The following is a 26,947-nucleotide window of genomic DNA, read 5'->3' on the forward strand; positions in this document are numbered from 1 at the left end:
ATATCTAGTTTAACTTCTGCTAAGGGCTTCAAACAAAACCCTTTAGGAGATTTGATGACATTAAGCTTGCAAACGTTGGCGAATCCGGCGTTCAGTTCTTCCTCATTGTATCGGTCTGGTAATATGAAATCCACTGCCAAAAGTTGTGTAAAGTCAGCCGGTTTGATTAGCGACTGCCAGATGGAGCGAGTGTTTGCTAGGGGGCTCTTGCAAAAATGTAATGTTTTACTTTTTCCCAGATTTCCCAAATTTAATTTTTTCAGTTTTTTCCATTGAAATCATTCTGGATTCTGTTTTTAATTTTTTTAATTTTTTAATTGTTTGGACTTTGTAGTAATCAAAAAGCATGTCTTATTAATGGAAATAATGAAACTTAAACAAATAATGAAATTCTGACAAACTTTAATTGCTGTTAAATTGTATAATAAAATGACTTAGGGCCCTATGAAGTACTTTTTTTTAAATATCAAATTCTGCGTTTTCTGTTTTGAAGTTTTCTGGATTCCATTTTAGACCTTTTGAGTTTCTGTGTGTGTGTGTGTGTGTGTGTGTCTGTCTGTGTGTGTGTCTGTCTGTGTGTGTGTCTGTCTGTGTGTGTGTGTCTGTCTGTGTGTGTGTGTGTGTCTGTCTGTCTGTGTGTGTGTGTGTCTGTCTGTGTGTGTGTGTGTGTCTGTCTGTGTGTGTGTCTGTCTGTCTGTGTGTCTGTCTGTCTGTGTGTGTCTGTCTCTGTGTGTGTGTGTCTGTCTGTGTGTCTGTCTGTGTGTCTGTCTGTGTGTGTGTCTGTCTGTGTGTCTGTCTGTGTGTCTGTCTGTGTGTGTGTGTCTGTCTGTGTGTCTGTCTGTGTGTCTGTCTGTGTGTCTGTCTGTGTGTGTGTGTCTGTCTGTGTGTCTGTCTGTGTGTCTGTCTGTGTGTCTGTGTGTCTGTCTGTGTCTGTCTGTCTGTCTGTCTGTGTATCTGTCTCTGTGTGTCTGTGTCTGTCTGTGCGTGTGTGTCTGTCTCTGTCTGTGTGTGTGTCTGTGTGGGTCTGTCTCTTTTTGTGTCTGTGTGTCTGTCTGTGTGTGTGTCTGTGTGTGTGTCTGTGTGTGTGTCTGTCTGTGTGTCTGTCTGTGTGTTTGTCTCTGTGTGTCTGTGTCTGTCTGTGCGTGTGTGTCTGTCTCTGTCTGTGTGTGTGTCTGTGTGGGTCTGTCTCTTTTTGTGTCTGTGTGTCTGTCTGTGTGTGTGTCTGTGTGTGTGTCTGTGTGTGTGTCTGTGTGTGTGTCTGTGTGTGTGTCTGTCTGTGTGTCTGTCTGTGTGTCTGTCTGTGTGTCTGTCTGTGTGTCTGTCTGTGTGTGTGTGTGTCTGTCTGTGTGTCTGTCTGTGTGTCTGTCTGTGTGTCTGTCTCTGTGTGTCTGTGTCTGTCTGTGCGTGTGTGTGTGTGTCTGTCTCTGTCTGTGTGTGTGTCTGTGTGGGTCTGTCTCTTTTTGTGTCTGTGTGTCTGTCTGTGTGTGTGTCTGTGTGTGTGTCTGTGTGTGTGTCTGTGTGTGTGTCTGTCTGTGTGTCTGTGTCTGTGCGTGTGTGTCTGTGTCTGTCTGTGCGTGTGTGTCTGTCTCTGTCTGTGTGTGTGTGTGTCTGTGTGGGTCTGTCTCTTTTTGTGTCTGTGTGTCTGTCTGTGTGTGTGTGTGTGTCTGTGTGTGTGTCTGTGTGTGTGTCTGTCTGTGTGTCTGTGTCTGTGCGTGTGTGTCTGTGTCTGTCTGTGCGTGTGTGTCTGTGTGTCTGTCTGTGTGTCTGTCTGTGTGTCTGTCTGTGTGTCTGTCTGTGTGTGTGTCTGTGTGTGTGTCTGTGTGTGTGTCTGTCTGTGTGTGTGTCTGTGTGTGTGTCTGTCTGTGTGTCTGTCTGTGTGTCTGTCTCTCTGTGTCTGTCTGTGTGTGTGTCTGTGTGGGTCTGTCTCTTTTTGTGTCTGTGTGTGTGTCTGTGTGTGTGTCTGTCTGTGTGTCTGTCTGTCTGTGTGTCTGTCTGTGTGTCTGTGTCTGTCTGTGCGTGTGTGTCTGTCTCTGTCTGCGTGCGTGTCTGTGTGGGTCTGTCTCTTTTTGTGTCTGTGTGTGTGTCTGTGTGTGTGTCTGTGTGTGTGTCTGTCTGTCTGTGTGTCTGTCTGTGTATCTGTCTCTGTGTGTGTCTGTCTGTGCGTGTGTGTCTGTCTCTGTCTGCGTGCGTGTCTGTGTGGGTCTGTCTCTTTTTGTGTCTGTGTGTATGTCTGTGTCAAACGAAACCCTGCGTCTACTCTATTCATTCAAACAGAGACACGCAGAACATGCAGGATTCATATTTAAATGGACTTTATCAGTTTAATATTTACAGACACTGGTCTATATCGTGATAAGTGTACTGACTTTTTATTTATTCACCCAAAAATGTAAGTATTTCAGTAAATTCTGTTTTTATGACTGAATTCTGCGATTCCATCCACATCACGGAAATCATAGGGCCCTAAAAAGTGATCCTCTAGTCTGTTCTGTTCGTCTGTGGGGTTTTCACTCGTTTTAAAGTGCAGGTGAAAGTGTGTCTGATCCATTAGTAAATCATGACTGCAGCACAGACGCTGTTTAAGGTGGTTTATAATGTGATGTGTAATTGCAGTTGTTGTGGTCTTCTGATAAACAGCACATGAATGGCTACATCTGTCTGTTTCCTTTCACTAGTAATAACCGGCTGATTGTGACCGCTCTCTCTCTCTCTCTCTCTCTCTCTCTCTCTCTCTCTCTCTCTCTCTCTCTCTCTCTCTCTCTCTCTCTCTCTCTCTCTCTCTCTCTCTCTCTCTCTCTCTCTCTCTCTCTCTCTCTCTCTCTCTCTCTCTCTCTCTCTCTCTCTCATTGAAATGCAGCTCAGCATCCTCACACTTGTTCGACACGCCCTGTTGTTTATCTCCTCTCTCTCCATCTTTCTCTAGGCGCGATGTCTGGTTTTCCTGATCAGTGGGGTTCACAGTCCAGCTCCCCGCAGATGATGGACAGCAGCCCGATGGGAGCGTTCTCAGGTGACCACCTTCACTGACCGCACTACATCACGAGAGATCGCTCAAATCATTAGAGCCTCGGTGCCGGATTTACTAAACTGGGCAAATTACCGTATTTTCTAGGAAATAAAATAATTAACTCAAAACAGAAAAAAACCTGTTAACTAAAATATATTAACTGAAAGACTGAACACAAACAAAATGCCCCCCATGAAGAAAATCCTATTCTGCAAATTACAAACTGCAGGTAGTAATATATGCAGCCGAGAATGATTCACACTGGCAGCGTTCGCCTCGCGCGGCAGAGCGTTCAATCCGTGGACTCGTTCCTTCAGCTCTGGCCATCTTGCTTTCTTTGTTTTCTTCATTGCAGTTAAAGTAACCTCTGCTATTCGCCAGTCCCTCACAAGTTTCTCACTCACTCCAAACTTTCTTTCTTCTGCCCGATTATGCACAGCTCCCGCTCTCCGCACTGCTTCTGCCCTGATGGAACTTGTAGTCCTTTGCGACCTATATATGTTTTTTCCTCTTCATGACGCATTTTTGACTGATGCGACTTATACTCCAGAGTGACTTATAGTCCGGAAAATACGGAGATTTCAAAAAGGTGTAGATCTGTGCGTGATCTACTGAGGATGCACACAGACGCAGTCGGGTTACTTGCATAATGACCAACACAATCCACCAATTTATCCGCATCTGGTTTAAAGCATGCTTTTTTGACCAATAATGACACAAGCACCAGTAAGCTGACTAGCGCAAACCTTAGTAAATCACCTCGCATGATTCATTGAAATACTCTCCTCCCATAAATGTAGCATCTGAGAGGGAAACCCCTACAAATGTGTATGCAATAAGGCCAGCCACAAAAATAATCCTGTCCACGTCTTTTCAGTGCTAATTTAAACGTTATGAATCAGTGTATCAAATCAGCGGTTTTGATCACCAGTCACGTGATTTCAGCAGTTTGGTGGTTTGACACACGAGCCGAATCATGATTTGATTCACTGATTCATAACGCTCCGAAGCTTCACGAAGCTGTGTTTTGAAATAGGCAATCACTATGTAAGTCGCTATTTATTTATTTTTGCGCATAAAAACTGTTCTCGTCTCTTCATAAATGATAGTAGAGCCGCTGTAGTGAGATGGGCTTTGTAACGACGTCTTTAGTGCCTTTATGGGTCTTGAGAGAGGAAATGACATTGGTGTCAATGAAGGCCTTTCTGAGCCATCGGATTTCAACACTAATATCTTCATCTGTGTGTGAAGATGAACGGAGGTCTGACGGCTGGCCAACCACAGGAGGAATTAATCACACAATTTACATTTTTGGCTGAACTAACCCTTTAAACTAGCGGATTAAAGTGGATTCGGACACGCCCTCAGTGCGTTAGACCATGTGCTAAGATCGTTAAAATAGGGCCCCTTGCATCTTTTAGCTTTACAAATAAGGACAAATGATGAACAATATTGTTTTTAGTCATCACATTAAAAATAAAACATTTTAAATTTAGAGCTTTGACGTGCTGGAAAAAGTGCAGTTCACATCATATTTATTTTTTCTCAAATGGCAAATACTTTGCATCTTTCCTAATTGAGTTTTGGTGTGCGTGTGCGTGCGCATGCGTGTGCGTGTGTGTGCGTGTGTATATATAGATCCTTGAGAATCATTGTTCTGATGTGATTTAGCTGCTCTTTCAGCGCTCGCCGCTTGAGGCCGGGCCGTCCGTTAATTATACACTTTTATTTGTTCAGTGTCATCCTGTTGAATAACCCTCCGGCCATTAATTAGGTTTACTAAAATTGTGCGTCCGGCAAAACAACACCTCTAATTACCCCTGACCTCTTTTAATGGAGATCTCCTCCTGCTGAGAGTCCTGTTTTGAATGTGATATAAATCTACAGTCCTGCTGGTTCAATTGGTTATAGATGTTGGGAAACTTTAATTGGTTCATGGCGTGTGGAAAGTCACAGACAGAAACTCCATCTCTGGTCATGCTGAGAAATAAAAATGGGATTGGATGTAACCTGGAGATTTTATTCTGCTCTCTAATGGGCCGCATTAGAAGAAGTAATGCTAGTAATGATAATGAGCGTGAATTCATTAGCGGGGTAAATGAACGGCCCTGTTTTTCCCTGTAACAGACAATAGCTGATGATGGCGCTGGTTTGAAAGGGCTCTTGGGAGGTGATGAGTCACGCTCACATCAGTATTCAGCTGAGATGCCAAAATGGATCTCAGCACCTGTTGTACACTAGAGGATGACACGGGAGTGGATTTTCACTCCTGTCCCGTCCCACTCCCATAGAAATAAATCTTGTCCCGTCCCACTCCCAGACCAAAGTTGAAAAAATAATCCCATCCCATCCCGCTCCTGGTAAACTGACTCCCACTCCCATCCCGCTCCTGTTTAAATTGACTCCCGCTCCTGTACCGCTCCCATATATTTTTTTCTTCAATTAGTGTTTAATACATAGCATTTGATTTAATCTGCTCTCCATCCTGTTTTAGACCAGCTGCTGAGCCCCTGTTTCTAGATTTTCTCCAGAAAGTGGAAGACGGCAAATAAAAGAAAAACAGTACATAGTTCACACTATGTCTACAATAGTTTAATAAATCCAAACAGCACATAAAGCTGCATTTTACTCATTTATTGTTGAGTAAACAATACATTTATAGTTTACATTTACAGTTTTAGTTATAGTTCTTAGAGCACTGCTCTTTGAATTCTGGCGGGAAGCCTTGATAAAAACTGTTGAGTGTGTGTCCTTATATGACGTACACAGCGCGCGCCTTCACCACTGAAGAGCGCGCACAGCCCTCACATGCACCAAGCTATAATGTTGACAAGAGAGAAAAATACATTTTTCTGAGGGATAAACTTTTTATTTCGTAAGAAGTTATGAAGATAATGTTGGCATAATGACACTGTCCTAAACCTACCTTCAACTGCGCCTGACATTAGAATTTATTTTTTTCTGAGATGATTATTACACTTTACAACAAATAAATATCTTTTATAAAACCGTATAAGTCCCATAGACAGTAAGATAAGTCCTGGTGGCCGTTGAGAGTTGCTATGGCATCTGTAAACAAATTCCAGCTGCTGGAGAGGACCGCGTCGACATCTGATGCGGTAGACAAACTGAAAGCTTTATATTCGAATACATTGCTTGATATTTGATATCCGTTCAAATTAGTTTTTTTTCCAAAAATGACAGACCTAGTACGTTAGGTGTATTAAAAGGAAACTACAAAATGTTGCATTTACTTTTTTTTTTTCCGTCTTTGCTATTGGTTGATTCCCGCTCCCGTCTGCTCCCGTTAACCATTTATCCTGTACCGTCCAAATCCCGTGATTAATAGCAAAGATGACTCCCATCCTGCAGGAATCCCACGGGAATCCCGTGACCCGTGGGATTCCCGGAAAAATGTCAGCCTCTATTATACACCTCACTCTGATTCTGTCAAACTCAATACACACGTCTGACGCTAGTATGAGGTGATGTTGTTTTAAAGGCATAGTTCACCCAAAAATGAATATGTGATGTTTATCTGCTGACCCCCAGGGCGTCCGAGATGTAGGTGTGTTTGTTTCTTCAGTAGAACACAAATTAAGATTTTTGTCCACCGGCCACTATGGCTGGTGGATTTCAAAATCTACCAGCCACTTTCTTGTTTTTAACCGACAATGTGTAACTGCATGTGAAAAGTTAATACAAGCAGTTTATTTAATCTCAAGTCTCAATGAAATACTGACATTTTCTCTTATACACACACAAACCATGAACTGATTTACATTTCATTAAATGAGTAGGGCTCTGTGAGCTCTTTTTTTGTGTTTTTTTGTTTTGTTTTGTTTGTTTATGTGGGATTTGGATGATTCGTGGTCTTTTATGGCTTCCAGTTTTAGGTTTTTAGTCCCAACAATGAAACTATTAGTTTTGGCGTCTTCTGAAGCGTGTTGACGACACACCGAGCAGAACATTATCAGTAGAGATGCACCGAAATCACAACTCCAAAACCGAAAGAGACGATTCCAAGGCCAAAAACCGAAACGCCAAAAGAAATGATGACAATTATTAGTACCATTGCATTTATGGCTAATGCTATGACTGTGTAACTTTACTAAAAATCAAGGCATTGCGATTGCATACATTAATATTAAAGTTTCAAAAAATAAATCAATTACAAGTTATGCAAATATTTATTTAGCACATTGCAACGATGCACAGTATAAAATAAAATTCAAAATAAAATGTTAAACTTGACCTCACTCGTGTACATTTAATAATAGCTTATGTACAGGCCTGTAGAAAGGTACATACATTGAACAAAGTAATCAAATGTAAAATAACTGCATATTTAACTGTTTAAATTAAAGATTAAATCGTATTAAACTTACAAAAGCTATTCAAGAGCAGTGAGTGATGTCCTTTTGTTTGACATTAAACAGATGGCAGTAAAGGCTACTGCCCCTTTAAGATCTAATAGAAGCGTATGTGTCGTCTTTCTCGACTGTACACGGTTCTCTAGAGGCTTATTCAGACTATGTCTGCTTGGATACTCATCAAGATGGACATGTTGACATACTTTTTGTGTGAGTTTGTCCGTTCAAGCGCAAGACTTGAAAGAGAACTCATTATTTGCGCGCTGTGAGACGAGTGCACGCTCTCGGATGATGCACAGTGACGGATCTTCTCTCAGTGCGCGCGAGTCCTCCTCATTCGCATCTTCTGGCTCTAACGTTACACACACCCTGTGTGCAGAATTGGGCTACTTTAACACCGTTTTGAGTTGCAATTGTGCGGGTTTTGTTGTGAAAACCCTGTCAAGGGCTCTTCTTTTTTTCTCCGCGTTAATAGAGAAATGTTTTGCTGACCTTTAAAGATGTGTGGAAAAGTGCGGAAACATTGTATAATCGTATTGTCTGCATCCATTGCATATTGCGCAGTTTTACTTTCTTTTCCGGTTAAGAACGTCTTGGGCTGTTTCGCCAGTGTAAATGCAAATATTGGATATGGGTCGCTTTTAAAAAAAAGTTATATATTGGCGGATATAGTCGCCAAATCGGAACTGTGCATCAAGACCTGCAGTGTAAATGCAGCCTTAATGGTGTGAATCCAGAAGTACATGTTGTAATAAAGTAATGTGACTGTTTCTCTGAACTTCTGTGCACCCATAGGTTTCTCTCAGCCTAGCGCAGTGTCTGCAGTGATCACAGGTGTGGCCGAACCTCAGCGGTCACCAGCTGCTCTGGCCCCTGAAGCCCCCAAAACACCGGCCGAAGCCCCCAAAACACCGGCCGAAGCCCCCAAAACACCGGCCGAAGCCCCCAAAACACCAGCCGAACCCCTGGCAGCCACGACGCCCAAGAGCCCACTGGACACATCTGCAGGTATGCACACACAACTGCACCAATGCCATGATGTTCAGCGGTTCCAGCAGGAGGCAGCACTTTATATTAGGGATGTAACGAAGCGACGATATGTATCTATCGTAAACAATATGATTCGCATTATAGAGTTGTTTCATCCAAGGCTCAGCTATATGGATTTATAAGGTATAAAATCCTCATCGTTTCGTTTAAATTACAAACACAAATTAAGATATTCTTTAAGAAACCATGATAAAGATTTCTGCCCCTCCATTTAATGTCCATTCCTCTCAAACTTAAAAGATCCACACAAAAGAAGATTGCATTAATATCAGGAGAGGCGGGAGATAGCGAGCACCGGGAGAGTGTCTGTGCGTCCCAATTCGCATACTATCCATCCTAAATACTATTCACAGATAGATTTAGTACACCCCAAATCATAGTGTGTTTTGGTTTGGTTTTGGTTTATTTGCAGAAGTATAAAATATACACAATAAAAAAACAAAATACAATCCACATAACTGTGCATGGAGAGGCAAAAAAACCCAAAGGGCTTATTTAAAGCCTCCACCTAAACAACAAAATCAAAAACTAAATTATAATTACCTGATTGTATATAACTGCCACAAGTTAATTACAGCATATAATAATAATAATAATATGTTGAAATGTTGTCTACTATTTTCTAGGGGTGTCCCCGACTAAGGATTTACACATTCGAATCAGAATTTTCGAATCTCTCTATGGTCGACCGATTGTCGAATCATCTGTGTGTGTAAACCATAGATCGGAAAAAAATAAACTGTATAAATGGGTTGGGAAAGGCAGGACACTAGTCAGCAGGAGGCTAAGACTATTTTTATTTTACTTTACACACGGCACACAGCCACCACTCTTAATAAAGTGATCAAAACTAGGCTACACTACATTCGTAAATTAACCGTTCTCTCATAACATTTAAAAGCCGCGATCGAAACACAGAACATCACACAAATATAAATAAGAACATTTTGATAAATAAACCTAAAAAAATACCTGCCTAGAGAGGAAAAGAACACGTTGAGTGCGTTTATATGCACGTTCTTAAGCCGATTGTGCCTGACGGGGCACACACCGGACTGAAGCCCAGCGCCGTGTCTCAGGATCTCACACCAGGCAGACGTGAATATACGCGCGAGCTCAATTTTGAATCGACTTCTGACAGAAGAGCTGCACGATGAGTGTATCTTGTAGCACAGGGTGAAATCAGAATGTGCATTCATGATTTGAGAGAAATATACATTTAATCGCCGCGGACAGGCGTCGAATGCCGCCGTCGGTGTATATGTGTTCGAATTTTAAAGGCACGTCTTTATAACACTAATATTGAGCACCCCCATATTGCCAAAATGGTATGATCCTCGTTTCATAACACCCGCGCGGATTCGTCCATGAGATCAATGGTCAAATCTGGTCCTGCATATCGATGCATCGAATCTTCGACTATTAGGGGTCACCCCTACTATTTTCGTTTAGAATCCGAAGTGCAGAGCGACACGCACTCTAACGGCTGATGTCATGGGCGGCCAAGGCTCATTGATGCACGTGGGGAGCGAAGGCTGGCCCGTGTGGTCCGATCAAACAGACGAGCTACTGGAGCTCAAACTGCTCCAGAAGTTAATGCTGGTTCTGATAGAAAGCTGTCTACCAGTCAGGGTGCCCATGGTGGTCATAATGATATATATATATAGCGTGATAAATAAGTATAATCTTCTTCAAATGCTGTTCATGACCTTAATATGTAGTCTGTTTCCCTCATGTACTTCCCATGTGTTTTGTATTTGGGATTATGGGATTCCTGCAGGATCCCCTGTGGAGCAAATTTCTGATCCACCAGTAATTAAAACTATTGCTGCCCACTAGGGGACACTATAACGAGTGCAAGATGGAGATACATTTTCATATGTCAGATTCATCCTTTCTGGAATCCCAGGGGCCTTTACAGGCTCCACAGCTGTATAGGGTTCGTAGAGTTCAGCTGAGACTGGAGTCATGTCGCTGGTGTAAACCAAGCTCCGGGATTATATTCTGCCGGGTTTAATGCTCAGGGAAGGTTGTTGATGTGCAAACAGTGATACACACCTACCAGATGGAGGGTGACATTAACTCACGCATGAGTCTGTTATCAAGCGCTTGATCGTTAAATCGCCCAGATGGACAAACTCTGACTGAATTTGATGATGACATTAATTGCAAATGTAATATTTTTATCTGAAAACGCCTATTATCTTCCAAGACGAAGATATCTTGGTCAGTCAGGCGTATCATCTAATGTTCAGGCATTTAGTCGTCTCTTAAACCCTCACAGACCATTATTTCAGCTTGTTACTTCTGATAGAGGAGAGCGTACACAAATGAGTTATGCTTGACCTCAAATGCTTCGTACACATCTTCTGCAAAAATAGAAAAGAAGCAACACTGCTTTGTTTTTTCAGTCAAAACATCTAAACATAATTTAAACTATTTTACTTGAAATTGCATCATATTAATAAGACTTGTTTATTTTAAAACTTTTAAACTTGTTTATACTATCCTAAACCTGCCTGTGCAGAAAGATAAAATACAGACATATTCAAGATACAATCTTGAATTGTATTTCATTGTTTTACTTTGTATCTTTCCTTGTTTGATTTTCTTAATCTGTTCTGCATATGTTGTAGCGCTTTGAGTTGAGAAAGGCGCATTACAAATAAATTGTATTATTATTATTATTAAAAGTAATTGCATTGCTGATTCTCAAGGAGATAATTTCTGGGATAAACATATTTTTATATATTTTTAATTTAAAAAATAAGGCATCAATATCTGTTAAAGGATTAGTTCACTAATTTCCTCACCCCCATATCATCCAAGATGTTCATGCCTTTCTTTCTTAATGTATTCAGTGGAAAAGAAATGAAGTTTTTTGAGGAAAACATTCCAGGATTTTTCTCCATATAATGGACTTTAATGGGAACCAACGGTTAAAGGTCCAAATCAATGCAGTTTCAGAGGAAGAGCTTCAGAGGCTCTGACTGATCCCAGAGGTACTGGGTCTCATCCAGATAGACCATCGGACATTTTCAAAAAATAATCATTTATATACTTTTTATCCTCAAATGTGCGACTTCTGTGTTGTTCTTCTTCATCATGTCAGAAAGGTCACATGACGTGGGTGGAAGTACCGACACAGTGCAGAAAAACTCCATCTCATGTTCTCCTCCAATATAACAATTTTCCGACATTGTTGTTTTACCTTTATTTTTGTAAAAGGCATTTGATTTAGTCTTTGCTCGTTCGTTTTAACACTGGATCAGCACTTCCATCTACAACATCTGACCTTTCTGATGTGATGTCATATGTCTTGAAGAAGCACAACACAGATGTTAAAAAGTATATAAATGTTTATTTTTGTTGAAAATGTCCGATGGTCTCTCTGGATCAGACTCTATTCCTCTGGGATCAGTCAGAGCCTCTGAAGCTCTTCCTCTGAAACTGCATTGATTTGGGTCTTCAACCGTTGGTTCCCATTAAAGTCCATTAAGTGGAGAAAAATCCTGGAATGTTTTCCTCAAAAAACTTAATTTATTTTCCACCGAAGAAAGAAAGACATGAACATCTTGGATGAGATGGGGTAAGTTAATCATTAGGATATTTTAATTTTGAAGTGAAATAATCCTTTAAGAACAAGTTTTTTTTTTTTTTTAGAACTGCTTCATCATTTTACATCAGTTGCGATTTGTTGTGGTTTCTTTATCTTAGTGTCATGAAACCTTAATTTAAAAAAAATGAATGAAATTTATTTTAAATTATCAACTCATCTCATCACTAAATGAACTGCTTTACTGTAGAAATAAGGCAATGTGTTTCATGTATTAGTTTTGGCTAGGGGTGTATGATATACATGGTCTGCGATACAATCGTGATTATTGTTTTAACGATGTGCCATCGGACATTATTGAGTTTGTCCTCGCGCATAGTCTAGTAGGTTAGACTAGCGCACTTCTGCATTTAAAGTGCACGCTTTCACTGTGTGATTGTCTCTATTAAAATGAATGTATAAATCCCTCAATATTCATGATAATGGGGAAAAATACAACTGTAGTCTTTTTATATTTATATAATTTAATAGTTAGCAATATGACACAAAGAGTGCCTTGTTTTTTCCAAATATCAGCACGATTACAAATGTGATATTGATTTTATACACACGTTCAATAAACAAGAAATTAATATTAGGTGATTTGCATTTTAGGCACAATATTGCCTGTATTGCCTAAAATATTTCCAAACTTAGCCACTGGAGTGTTTTGTGTGTCTAAGTGACACATGATGGGGTTTCATCAATGAATGAACGGATCGGTTCAATGAATGATTTAATGACTCACACAAATGCTTTGTTCCTGAATGAATCAGCCTTTTAAATTAATCTGTAGAATGAATGATTCAATGACTCACACAAATGCTTTGTTCCTGAATGAATCAGCCTTTTAAATGAATCTGTAGAATGACTGATTCAATGACTCACACAAATGCTTCGTTCCGGAATGAATCAACCGTTTAAATGAATCGTTTGAAACTCAATGACTCCCTCATTAACAGCGACTTGATGCCATCTACTGGTGTTTTAAAGTCACATTTATATATCTTTTTTTTATAATTTCTAATATCTATATTCAGTATTTAAAACATCAAAACATTATTTGTGCATTTGTAACAACAGGTTAAACTCATTCATGTCCCTCTGAGCTGTGTAACCGTCTATGTAAATGAACTAAGTGTGTTTTAGTTCTAAATGTGTTTTTAATGTGTTCTGTGTTTCCTCTGCACTGCAAAGATCATTTTTTTTATACTGATTTAATTTGATTGGTAACAGCCCTATTGTGTCTTATCAAAAACTTTAGTAATCAGCTGTCCACGGCAGTCCTACACATGCAAAAGTACAAACACAAACATATTTATCAATAAAATCTCAGAAAATATGCAGAGTTAATTTTTTGTCAATATTGCACAATCCTAGTTTTGACTATATTGTGTATTTTAGTATAACTGAAATACTGTATTGCCCAGCATCCAGGGCCAGCATCCCAAAAGATGGTTAAATGGCCTGATTTAAATCTTTGCAGGTTGTGGGGAATATCACATACTTCTATCTGAGAGTGTAAGGAGTGATTTAAGAAGTTAGCAAATGCCTTTTGTGCATGTCTGAGAGAGCAAAAAAGGAGTCTAATTTCCTTTTTTCTCCATATACGAGGTGTCTTTGGTGATCACTGGTCCGATGAGGCCGGCATTTCATCCGACCTGCCCTTCACACCCAGCGTTTCCACCATTATCAGTCGCCATGCCAGTCAACTGGTAGAGAGCCCAAATGACACGGCAGACCCTCAGGGGTCCCCAAGAGATAGGGGTGCGGGAGATGCTGAGGAGAGGGAAGGTGAAGAATCTGAGCGTAAAAAGGAAAAGAAGAAGAAAAAACGGAGACCCAGGGACGAGGTTTACGACTTCCAGGCGGAAATGCAAAGTGAAAGCGCTTTATCCGAGAGCCCCCATCAGTCGTCCCCACGGAAGGAAGACGGAGGCTGGGAAGATGTCGGGCGCATCGGTGGGAGAGCCAAGAAGCCAAAAAGCCGCAAGAAGATTCCTGAGGAATGGGCGATCCATGCCGAGCCCTTTGTCCCTGCTTCGGCCTCCGTGACGCAGAATTTTGCGACTGATTTTACCCAATCACCCCTTGGAGTTGACAGTGGTCTAGCATCGTTTTCTGAGGACTACACCGATGAGAGTCTCATTCCTCTGTCTCTTACTCAAGATCTTCTGTCTCTCACAGCCACTTCCCCACCGTCCACAACGCATCTTGAACCTGCAATGCCCTCCCCAAAACTTCCCGGCCAAGCCCCCAGTCAACATCCCATGTCTGGATTCCATGATATCATGGAAACGGGAGATGTTTTCAGCCTGCCGTCACCTTTGGGCAAAGCTGATTCTCTTGTTTTCAGCCTCAATGATGCTCCAACTTCTCCTGGTGGATCTTTTGAGGAGGCCATGTTTGGACAAGAACACCCCTACGCCGGTTCCATAGGCACCCAAGAGTCACTAGTGAAGGAACCCAAAGCATCCACCCCTGGAAGCACTTGTTTTGTGCCACCGATGGAAGCTCTGATCTCAGCACCGCCGTTTTCTCCATCTGGACCGGCGTGGTCTCTAAATAACCACAATCAACCATTTGATCTTGAAGATGTTGGCTTTGAGACCCAAGTCCCAGTTCCTGCACCTCTTCCTTCACCAAGGAGCAAAGCCCCAAAGGAACCAAAATCCAAACAAGGCAAGAAGTCCAGTTCGTCCTCTTCAAAAAGTCCAACCTCCCCCGATGCAAAGTTGCCCTCTCCCCAGAATTCCGGTCTGAATCCGGCCGCTCCTCCATTCTTCCCTAGTTTTGCAGAACCTCGGGAGCAAGCCGGAGGACTGCCCCTCACATTGGAAGGTTTGTTGTGGACGTTTGGGAACTGGATCCACTTAATGCATGGCTGTGTGGATTCCAAGCCTGGGCTTGAGTGATTTTAAACTGCACACCCCAATAACTAACACGTCACCCCGTCAGCTGGATGCAAGGGTTAGAGTTCGCTCAAAGCGGGTTGGCTTGGTTTTGCTTGGGTGTTTCTTCCACAATGAATGACTGACTTGTGCAAACAAGAAACAATCCCTCCCCACCTCCCACCCCCAAATTAACCTTGTGATCCAGGGTGTACTATACTAATCAAAACGCTTTGGTTTGCAGTTTTTCGAGGAGGCGCTGTTGTTACCTCACAATGTTGCATCTCCACTCTGTGATTTGTTTCTTGTACTACCCACTGGCGGCACCTAACAGTGACAATCTTCTCTCTCGGTTTCCCACCACCCATTTCTCTTCTAGCACTTTTTTGGTGTGAATTCAAAGTGAAGTACAGTTGTAAGTGATGCTCTTTTTTTTCTTCTCTTCTATGTTTCCCGACATCATCCGTTTCAACTCGCCATTTAGGTAAGTCAACATTTGCTTATTGCTTTCTTTTGTTTTGTTGCCTCTTTATGTTGAAAAAGCCGTGATGTGCAACATCCTCTACTTTTCATTTTAACTCGCTCTGCAGTCTCATAACCAGATGTGGGTCATATGTGGTTAGCAGATGTGAAACAGTGATTTGCAGCTTTTTGTTAATATTAGTACTTCATCCTTTTTTATTCATATTTTATTTACCTTAACTTTAGTAACTTTTTTGTAATGTAATTTGTAACTTAAATGTATGGAAGCTTGTTTCCGCCACATAATAAAAAATAAAATTAGTCTCATTTCTGACTTTACATCTCGCAAATCCGACTTTACAACTCGCAGTTCTGACTTTACAACTCGCAATTTTGGCTTTACAACTCGCAATTCTGACTTTACATCTCTCAATTCTGACTTTGCATCTCTCAATTCTGACTTTAAATCTCTCAATTCTGACTTTGCATCTCTCAATTCTGACTTTACATCTCTCAATTCTGACTTTACATCTCACAATTCCAACTTTACCTCTCGCAATTCTGACTTTACAATTCTCAATTCTGACTTTACATCTCTCAATTCTGACTTTACATCTCTCAATTCTGACTTTGCATCTCTCAATTCTGACTTTACATCTCTCAATTCTGACTTTACATCTCTCAATTCCGACTTTACATCTCTCAATTCTGACTTTGCATCTCTCAATTCTGACTTTACATCTCTCAATTCTGACTTTACATCTCGCAATTCTGACTTTACAATTCTCAATTCTGACTTTACATCTCTCAATTCTGACTTTACATCTCTCAATTCTGACTTTACATCTCTCAATTCTGACTTTACATCTCTCAATTCTGACTTTACATCTCTCAATTCTGACTTTACATCTCTCAATTCTGACTTTGCATCTCTCAATTCTGACTTTACATCTCTCAATTCCGACTTTGCATCTCTCAATTCCGACTTTGCATCTCTCAATTCTGACTTTACATCTCTCAATTCCGACTTTACATCTCTCAATTCCGACTTTACATCTCTCAATTCTGACTTTGCATCTCTCAATTCTGACTTTAAATCTCTCAATTCTGACTTTACATCTCTCAATTCCGACTTTACAACTCACAATTCCGACTTTAAATCTCACAATTCCGACTTTAAATCTCACAATTCCGACTTTAAATCTCGCAAATCCGACTTTACATCTCTCAATTCCGACTTTACATCTCGCAATTTATGATTTACAACTCGCAATTGTGAGAAAAAAGTTGTATTGTAAGATTAAAAAGTCGCTATATCTTTTAAATTGTTTTATTCTGTGGCGGAAAAAGCTTCCATATAAATGACTGAAGTAGTTTCTATCACCCAAACTAAATGAATCAGTGAATAGGTATGTGGTATAAAAAGTGTTTGTATCTTCATAAACTAGCCTGTTTTCAGTAAAGCATTTATGTTTTTAAATTTAAACTAGATACGCAAGTGTTGTATTTAAATATAATATTGTAATAATCCCAGAAGGCATAGCTGTGAGTCATGAACAGCAGAAGAAGGACAAACGTTGTGTCCAAATGATGCACTGTGTACTTAAGCGAACTGTAGGTACCCAAATTGGTGACGCACCGTTTGCTTACCTCTGTCTTGTTTTATCCTGCCTTCAGTCTAAAATATGTCATTTTGCAAAAGTAAACTGGGTTTGTTAACTTTATTAGATGTTGGCTTTAGCTACGCAACTGCAGAAAAGACAGTGTAGTACATCTGAAAATGGCAGATTGCTGGATTTAGATTCTCTGTATGTAGGGCCTTTGTGTGTGTGTGTGTGTGTGTGTGTGTGTGTGTGTGTGTGTGTGTGTGTGTGTGTGTGTGTGTGTGTGTGTGTGTGTTTGGGCGCGTCTGACACAGCTGTCTCTTTTAGTTCTCTGTAATTTTCGGCTCTTTCTCCAGCGGGGAGGGACTCTGTCACTGAGGGAGCTACTTATACACTCCGGGAGACAGGACATCAGCGTTCGGTGTCAGACTTCCCAACATGCAAATTAATGACAGTGTCCCGTAATGTGCGTGTGTGTTGTACTATGAGCGCATGAGCTGAAAATAAGAAAATTGTGAAGGCTCAGTGTCAAATATCGCATTAGAGTGAATTCTATTACTTCGTTTTCGGTTGCCTGCAGTAATACTGTAATAAAAAGTAAATGTTTTAAAATAATCAGTAAAAGAGTGACATAACAGAAGTGTCTGTAAAATACACATGATCTACACCATATGAATTATATTTTCTTTGTTATTTGTGTATCAAGATTCTCTCTAGCCTTGAGTACATCCTGTGAACTTCTTGATTGTTTTGGGTCGTGATGTGTTTTGTGTGTCTGTGCTCTTGTGAATCTGTGAGACACTTGTGATTGCGACATGTTGTTATGAATGGTGGAGCGTTAACACACACACACACACACACACACACACACACACACACACACACACAGAGCACAGCGGCTCGGAGTGACTCAGCTCTCCTTTTGTCCAGACAGACGCTTGTTATGAAAAAAATGAACACCGTTGTTCGCTTGTTTCTCTCTGACTGGTGAATCTGACGTGCTTCGGATGCTAGTTTGCGTCATGTTACGGCTGCACAATTAATCGGATTCCTAGCCTTGATTACAATTACGGACGCCACAATTATGTAAATACAAAAAAAGTCCACTTGCATTATTCTGCATGCTTAAGATATGTTTTTTTTTCTTTTTCTTCTACAGGTTAAAGGTGCAATATGCAACATTTTTGCAGTAAAATATCCCAAAACCACTAAGCCACGGTTATATACAGTACTGTGCAAAAGTCTTAGCCATGTTAGTATTTTCAAATAAGTGCTAAAATGTTTTTAAACCAGTTATTTATATATTTTGCAATAGTGTGTCAGTGGGTAATATGAGTTCACATTTTCAAACATTTATTTTACCATTAATTGTAATTATGGTTAATCCATCCCAGTGAGATTTGTGTGTGTGCAGAAGGAGTCTGACAACAGCGGTTTGATCCACACGGAGATCTGATCTCACCATCATCAAGTCGTCTGAGATTACATGAAGAAACTGAGACAAAATCCACAAGAACGACAACATCTCCAAGACGCTTGAAGAAACCCTCCTGCAAAGCTCCCTGAAGAACTATGAGCTATAAGTGTACCAGGACAAAAGCAAAGGGGGGTCACACCAAACACTGATTAGATTTAGGGTGCTTTCACACCTGCCTCATTTAGTTCGGTTGAATCGTACTAGAGTTCGTTTCCCTCTTTGGTGCGGTTCGTTTGGTCAGGTCTGAAAGCAGCAATCGCACTCGGGTGCGCACTAAAAGCGGACCAAACAAGCGTACCGAGACCTCCTTGAAGAGGTGGTCTCGGTACCCTTTCAAACGAACTCTGGAGCGATTTGTTTGTGGTGAGAACGTGATCCGACCTCGAACTGAACCAACTGCAAAAGTACTGATCATTTTTGGACTAAACCAGCTGCCGTAGTCGGCTGCGCTGACATTGTGTGCATGATATTATTACCTGATAGATCTTGGCAATATTTTCGGGAAGATGAGCATGTCAAGAGTCCTCTTGAAGTGACGAGCGATGCGCGGTCGCCGTCTGCAGTGCATTAGAACGTTGTTTTCACGTCACATCCGCGTGTCATTATAGAAATGTATTTGCATACTGTGGTAAATACACACAGTGTAGTAGATTATGGCCAGGGACAAAACTGTTCACACGACTGGAGCTTTGCAGGAGGGGTTTCTTCAAGCGTCTCGGAGATGTTGTGGTAGTTCTTGTGGATTTTGTCTCAGTTTCTTAATGTAATCTCAGACGGACTCGATGATGGTGAGATCAGATCTCCGTGTGGATCAGCTGTTGTCAGACTCCTTCTGCACACACACAAATCTCACTGGGATGGATTATTACAATTAATGGCTAAATAAATGTTTGAACATGTAAACTGATACTTCCCAATGACACACTATTGCAAAATATATAAATAACTGGCTTAAAAACTGTTTTGGAGGGTGAAAATACTAACTGTACATTCCGGTCATGAGTGTGAGGTAACACTGCTCTGTTTATCATATTAGACACATCTGAGTGTGTTTAAATGATGTTATGACGTTACTCTGTGCATTCGCTCAGCGGCTGCTGTGACTCTTGTTCACACTGAAGTGAGAGTAAAAAGCCCTTCTTCAAAATAAAACCCTAAACCGAGGGTAAGGCAGATATGATGTAATCGACAGGCCACGCCGTCACTCGTCCCGGATCCTTGTTTAAAGGGTTAGCTCACCCAAAAATAAACATTATTTCATTAATGACTCGCCCTCATGTCGTCGGACACCCGTCAGACCCTCGTTCATCTTCAGAACACAAATGAAGATATTTTAGTGTAAAGCTGAGAAAGGCTTCAGATAGGCCTCCATTGGCATTCAGTACATTTCCACTCACAAGACCCATAAAGGCACTAAAGACTTCGTTACAAAGTCCATCTCACTACAGTGGCTGTACAATCATTTTACCAAGCGACGAGAATAGTTTTTGTGCACAAAAACTATCGAAATAAGGACTTTATCCGCCAAGATATCCGTGTAGGTCTCTTGACGTAAACTCACACGATAGCGGCGCTCCTCCTCTTCCGGGTCATGTATTGAACGGTGGATCTGCGTCATATTCTTACGCATGCATCACGTCAATAACTTAGTAGATAAAGTCGTTATTTTGATTTTTGTGCGGACAATAACTAGCTTCGTCGTATTGTAAAATTATTGTACAGCCGCTGTAGTGAGATGGATTTTGTAATGTCGTCTTTAGGGCCTTTATGGGTCTTGTGAGTGGGAATGGACTGAATGCCAATGGAGGCCTATCTGAAGCCTTTCTCAGCTTTACACTAAAATATCTTCATTTGTGTTCTGAAGATGAACGAAGGTCTGACGGGTGTCCAACCACATGAGGGGGAGTAATTAATGAAATCATTTTTGGGTGAACTAACCCTTTAAAATAGCAATTTTCTCACGATTTACAAACAGTTGGAAACATTTGGGATATTGTAAGAACTCAACTGAACAAAATATATAACACTGGCCTGGTGGTTTTTGTATATTTTACTGTTTTTTAATTTATTTTTATTTACATATTGCACCTTTAACATGTAGTGTAAACATGTAGAACAGAAAAGTGCCTTAGTTTTTTCAGTGTTTTTCTCTAAAAGAGGGGCAAAATACTGCACATGGAAGAATATTGATATATCATTACATTAGAGTTTAAATGCAACTGCACTGTTAAATTCGGTTGCACTCCATCTAGCTTTTTTTTTGGTAGTGTTTTGCTTTTTTGTTTTATTTAGTTTTTGTAATGCTGGATTCTGTTATACACCTTTGCACAGTTTTTTTCCCTTCTTTCTTGAATATTTGTGTCATGCATAATAGAGCGCCTATAGATAGGCCGATAGATGTTTGGAAGCAGATGTGAGGTGTATTTTTAGAGTCCAGAGGTTTCGTGAGGCTGTGAGTGTCAGCGCAGGACTCGACGGGAGGATCTTACATAAGTAAACCCTACTGAGAAGACGGGCTTACGGGGCCACCAGCCTCTTGGCACCACCCGACCCAACTAAACCCCGTCTAAGTCAGAGGTTTGACAGCAGCGCGGCCGACCGCTTCAGTTTCCAGCATATGTTTTTTTTTTTTTTTGTGGTGAAGGGCGAAATATAAATTATGTTTTTTACTAAACAAGGTTCAGGAGGAGCATGATCAGATAATTGACACAGGTGGAGAGTACTCCGCTAATCAACAAAAGAGGTCTAAATATATGCAGCCGTCTTACCTCCATTTTGTTGACAGTTTATCAGCATCCCTCCACCACCCCTTCTCCACATTTTGCCTTTTTTAGTTCTAAACCACTTACATACGTGGGGGTATTCTGGGTTCGGGCCAAAGTCCAAGCTTGAAGCCCTCCCCCCGGACAGCATTTTGTCAGGATGTTTATAACTGGTGACGGCACAAAACAAATGTCTCTAGTCTTGTTGCTAAGAATGAATTAGCATCTAGCCGGATCACTGAGCGACATTTTACGATGAAACGAACAGTTAGCCAATCGTTGTTCTGCGTAAGTGCATGACACTTCAAATGGAGTCGGACAGTTATAGGTTATGATGATGGTTGCGTTTGAGACCAGCAGAATGATGGAGCGGTAAAGGTCAATGCATCGACTGTTGTAAACACAGACTGCCTCCAGGGAGGGCGTGGAGCCACGTTGCCATGGCGACTGAAAAGCAGCTGATGTTTCCATAGTAACAAGGACAGATGCTGAGAAAGTGGGCATAAGCGCTGCATGCCATGTGACTTGTTCAATCATAGTGTGCTCATCACTGACAGTATTCCTCACAGTATTTTCACAAATGTCTAAATTATGCAGATATGTAGATGAGGCACCTGGGGCCGGTTTCTGCAACAGTTGCTGGAGCTCATGCTTCGGTAGGCGGTAGAGAAGAGAACGGGCTGTGATCGCCAGAATAATTACTCTCCGTTCTCTGAAGCAGAATGACTTCACACACAGCCAGAAGTCCAGCTAATATGATATTATAGATTATAAAAATCCATATTCCCCGCTGACATGGAGCATTTCAGTCATTATTTTTTTGTTATTTTCATTGTTCCGTTTTTATTTCAGGATAAAAAAGATTGAAAGCAGAGTTGATGTAGTTAGACTGAACTATTTTAAACAATACTTTTGGGTATGAAAATAATTTTAAGTTTTTATAATCAACATTTCCCTCTCTGAGATCTTTAAGTGGCTGTTGCAGTGCATTTTGGGATTGCTGTGAAGGACACAAGTGATGCTGCTTCAAATTTGGCTCTAAAATATGTTTCAGAAGGCAGCATAAAAAGGCATATTTTTGTGGAAACTGGTTTATTTTTCAGGATTCTTTTGATGAATAGAAAATTCAAAAGAATATATTTTGTACCATTATAAATGTCTTTACTCTGAGTTTGCACACTTTCTCACACTACCATTAAAAGGTTTGGTGTCATTAATATCTATTTATTTATTTTATGAAATTAATAAATAATTTTATTCCGCAAGGATGTATAATTTAAAAGTGGCAGCAAAGACATTTATAATGCTACAAAATATTATATTTCAGATAAATGCTGTTCTTTTGAACTTTCTATTCATCACATAATCCTGAAAAATAAAATGTATTTTTGTTTTCAACACTGATAATAATCATAAATGTGTTTCAAATCTTCCTATGAGAATGATTAGTGAAGGATCATTTGACACTGAAGACTGGAGTAATGATGATAAATGTGCCACTGTTGGTGCTTTCGGTGGGGTCAGGAGTCAGAGGTCACCCTGACTGATCCATACGCCTCAAACTGAGCTGCTCTGTGTATTCTGACAGCTTTCTATCAGAACCAGCATTAACTTCTGGAGCAGTTTGAGCTCCAGTAGCTCGTCTGTTTGATCGGACCACACGGGCCAGCCTTCGCTCCCCACGTGCATCAATGAGCCTTGGCCGCCCATGACCCTGTGGCCGGTTCTCCACTGGTCCTTCCTTGGAGCACTTTTGATAGATACTGACCTCTGCAGACCGGGAACAGCCCACAAGAGCTGCAGTTTTGGAGATGCTCTGACCCAGTCGTCTAGCCGTCACAATCTGGCCAAACTCGCTCAAATCCTTACGCTTGCCCATTTCTCCTGCTTCTAACTCATCAACTCTGAGGACAAAATGTTCACTTGCTGCCTAATATATCCCACCCACTAACAGGAGCCGTGATGAAGAGATCATCAGAGTTACTCACTTTACCTGTCATAACGTTATGCCTAATCGGTGTATATATATATATATATATATATATATATATATATATATATATTTATTTATTTATTTAATGCTATGAATACTTGTGATTTAGTAAGATTAATAAATAACACTAATATATAGTAATATATTTAGAAATGTTAATTAATATGTTGTTATTATTATTATTAGTAGTGGTGGTAGTAGTACTCATAACATTTAATTAATTAATTTATATATTTATTAGAATAAATCACATACATTTATTTATTTATTTATTATAATAAGTTTGTTATTATTATTATTATTATTATTATTTTATGCATTTTTCCTCTGAATCGAAGATGTAGAACAGTGTTTTCTGGTCATCTGGCATTGCTCCAGTTTTGTTTATTCATCTTTTTTTCTCCGTCTCTTTTCCTTCTCTGATTGGAGGAATGATGATGTTGTGTCTTTCTACAATAGAGCCGCTTCACACTCAGACATGATCAGACAAATGTTGCTGTGGCAGGAAATGCTTCAGATCAGTCGCTGAAACGAAGACATTAACACTTAAATGGTGAGGCAGAGGTTCAGATTCAAACATCACATTCTTACGATCCTCCAGCTGTCTGTCTAAATTCAACACAGAGAACAAATGAAGATAATATATATCAGATCCATGCACACTTTTTTTTTCTCAATATTAACTCAAAGTTTAGTTTTTACTGTATATGATATATGTATATATTTTTATTTCTATATATATATTTGGTCTGATAATGCAGTAAGCAGAAGAGACTGTTTTAGAAATATTTGAAAACTGGGAACATGTCTTCAGATGGTTCACGCTGTTTTATTAGAAGATCTTGGCGTTTGAGTAACTCTCAATAGTGACAATAAATCAATGGAGAATTTGAGAATATTAATTGAAGCATTGAACGATTAAACGGCTCACGTTGAGTGATACCTGATGCCAAACAATGTTGTGTAAAAGACGCGACTGAACTGATCTGTCTCCCATTGAACATCATCCAGGGGATATTTTTAACCAGAGAGCATTCAGTGAGAGTGTGAAGTTTACTTCATCATAGCAGAGAAAGAGCAGCTCTCCAGGATGTGTGTTTGCTTGACCGGATGAGTGATCGTAAAGCCTGTGGCAGAGGCTGCGTGCAGCTGTAAGTCTCAGTGCATCAATCGAACACAACCAAAAGAGACATCTCAAAACTGAGGACCGGTGCTTTTGGCACAGCGTTAGTAGATCAGGTCGCGGTTATAGCGGCTTAAAGTAAAATTACATTTCTTTCATTAATGACTCACCCCAATGTCGTCCCACACCCGTAAGACCTCCATTCATCCTCTGAACACAGTTTAAGATATTTTAGATTTAGTCTGAGGCCTTTCTGTCCTTTGAATGTAAGTGTATGCCCACTATACTGTCCACGTCCAGAAGGTAATGAAAACATCATCAAAGTTGTCCATATGTGACATCAGTTAGCTATAGGGGTGTCCATGGTTAACCGATTAACCGTTAACAATTGCGTAACCGAGGGAAACATTTTGCTCTGTTAAGTGGCGTCATTGATGTGCTTTGAATTTAGTTGTAATATATTTTTGTACCACGAGACCGCCAGAGCGCTCCCAGACATTTGTAATATCCACAAGAAGTCATGGCCAGCTTTCTAACATGAAGTGGGCAAAGAAAAGTACAGCGTGGGAGAACTTTAAAATTGAGAGTGATGGGGCAAAATGCAAGTATTGCAATGCAGTGCTTACCGCATTTTTCAGGCTATAAGTCGCTCCGGAGTATAAGTTGCCTCAGTCAAAAAATGCGTCATGAAGAGGAAAATAACAAGTCGCACTGGACTATAAGTTGCATTAGGGCAGAAGCAGAGCGGGAGCCGCGCGCGCTGTGCATAACGGAGCAGAAGTGAGAAACTTGTGAGGGACTAGCGAAAAGCAGAGGTTACTTTAACTGTAATGAAGAAAACAATAAAAGCTAATCGCGGACTGAAAGCAAGATGGCCAGAGCTGAAGGAACGAGTCCACAGATGCTTGAGCTCTCTGCTGGGAGAGGCTCAGCCGCGCGAGTCAAACGCTGTGGGAATCTTTCTCCGCTGCATATTTTACTACATGCCCTAATCATGCAGGCGCCCTCGCGGCCACTCGCACTGTTCGTCAACTGGAGCGCATCTCATCCTAATTTAACGAAACTCAGCGTACGCCTCACAGACATGAAATAGATCTTAAGAAAGCTTGAAATGTCTTTTAACAATTTAAAACGAAAAGAAATAGGCTACTCTCTGATTATGTAATCCATGATGTGCATTTCTCTCTATAGGCTCGTTCACTACGGAGATGGCGGTTGTCAAATTAATAAACTAAAAATAACCCTGACGCACACTATGGTTAACCGAGTATTAACCGCTAAGGGCCTCGGTTAACGGTTAATGAAAAACTTGAAAACGTGCAGCCCTAGTTAGTTAGACTCTTTTGAAGTGGTGACAACACATTTTGGTCCAAAAATAACAAATTCGACTTTATTCAGCTTTGTCTTCTCTTCCGTGTTCCTCAAATAAAGAATCAAACGGTCATGTTTCAAGATTCGGATCTCCTGTCAATCTGGCAAACTGCTGAAATCACGTGACATTGGCGATGAATCACGAATCAATCTGCGGATTCACGACCGTTTGAATCTTTATTTGAGGATTGAACACAAACGCGGAAGAGAAGCCAATGCTGAATAAAGTCGTAGTTTTTGTTATTTTTGGACCCAAATGTATTTTGGATGCTTCAAGAGACTCTAATTAACCCACTGATGTCTCATATGGACTACTGTGATGATGTTTTTATTCCCTTTCTGGACATGGACAGTATAGTGTGCATACACTTGCATACGCTCTCGGACTAAATATAAAATATCTTAAACTGTGTGTGAAGATGAACGGAGGTCTTACGGGTGTGGAGCGACATTAGGGAGAGGAGTTAATGACTGACATTTCATTTTTGGGTAAACTAGCCCTTTAAAGTCATTTTTAGTGATGGAATTTACTAGGTAGGATAAAGCTGGTCCTCTATCGTTAAGGTTCATTAAATAAATGCTTATTATGTGAAATAAAATAAACAAACTGAATGTATCAATGACTCTAAAGTAACACTGGACCTCTGGCTTTTCCCATAATCCCACTCAACATCATTTATGCTGTATTTTTGGACATGCAGACCTTCACCTGCTCCTTCGTTGACAAGGCTCCTGTTGCCATGGCGACGGGAGGCAGTTGCTTTGGAGACCTAAGGAAGCAGGGCTACCAAGGAAACAATGTTGGCTCTTAGGAGGAGGAGGGGTGGTGTGCTAAAAATAGCATCTGGGTAGACGGTCTCAGTCGAGTTATCTGGCTTTATGTTCCCGCAGCTTCCCGACTTCATCTTTTTTTGACCACCTGTGTGTTTTCACCGTGACATTGATGAATGTTTTAGCCGCTCCACTGAAGGAATGCATCTCGTTCTTTGTTCTTTTTATATCCCTGTTTCTGCTGCTTCTATAAGTTTTGGATCCCTAACATCAGTTACTAGGAGAAGGAAAATCTTGTAGTGTAATTAAAGTGTGCATGCTTCAGCAGACTCAGCGGTTGCGTTTATTTGCCATTCAGCTGTCCGTTTCAATCTGTGGCCTTTCCGGCAGTGTGTTGCAAAAGTCGCTTGGAGCCTTATATCCTACACAACCAAACATTCAGGTCAGCCAAGAGACGCATGCACATAC

The 26,947-nt window shown here is 40.6% G+C and overlaps 1 protein-coding gene across 9 annotated transcripts in view; it reads left to right on the forward strand.

Moving 5' to 3' along the window:
- Nucleotides 1-26,947, forward strand: part of LOC137063373 (microtubule-associated protein 4) — a 104,466-nt gene that overhangs the window by 41,842 nt on the left and 35,677 nt on the right. For 8 of the 9 annotated variants that reach the window (XM_067434455.1, XM_067434460.1, XM_067434457.1 and 5 more), the window contains 3 exons: nucleotides 2,924-3,010; nucleotides 8,176-8,388; nucleotides 13,640-14,866. In XM_067434455.1, coding sequence (XP_067290556.1) covers nucleotides 2,924-3,010; nucleotides 8,176-8,388; nucleotides 13,640-14,866 — 1,527 coding nt within the window. The remainder of the gene's footprint in view (nucleotides 1-2,923; nucleotides 3,011-8,175; nucleotides 8,389-13,639; nucleotides 14,867-26,947) is intronic. The other variant, XM_067434463.1, reaches the window with a different exon arrangement.

Source organism: Pseudorasbora parva, chromosome 24 (genome assembly GCF_024679245.1).
Source record: "Pseudorasbora parva isolate DD20220531a chromosome 24, ASM2467924v1, whole genome shotgun sequence".
NCBI classification, from domain to species: Eukaryota; Metazoa; Chordata; class Actinopteri; order Cypriniformes; family Gobionidae; genus Pseudorasbora; species Pseudorasbora parva.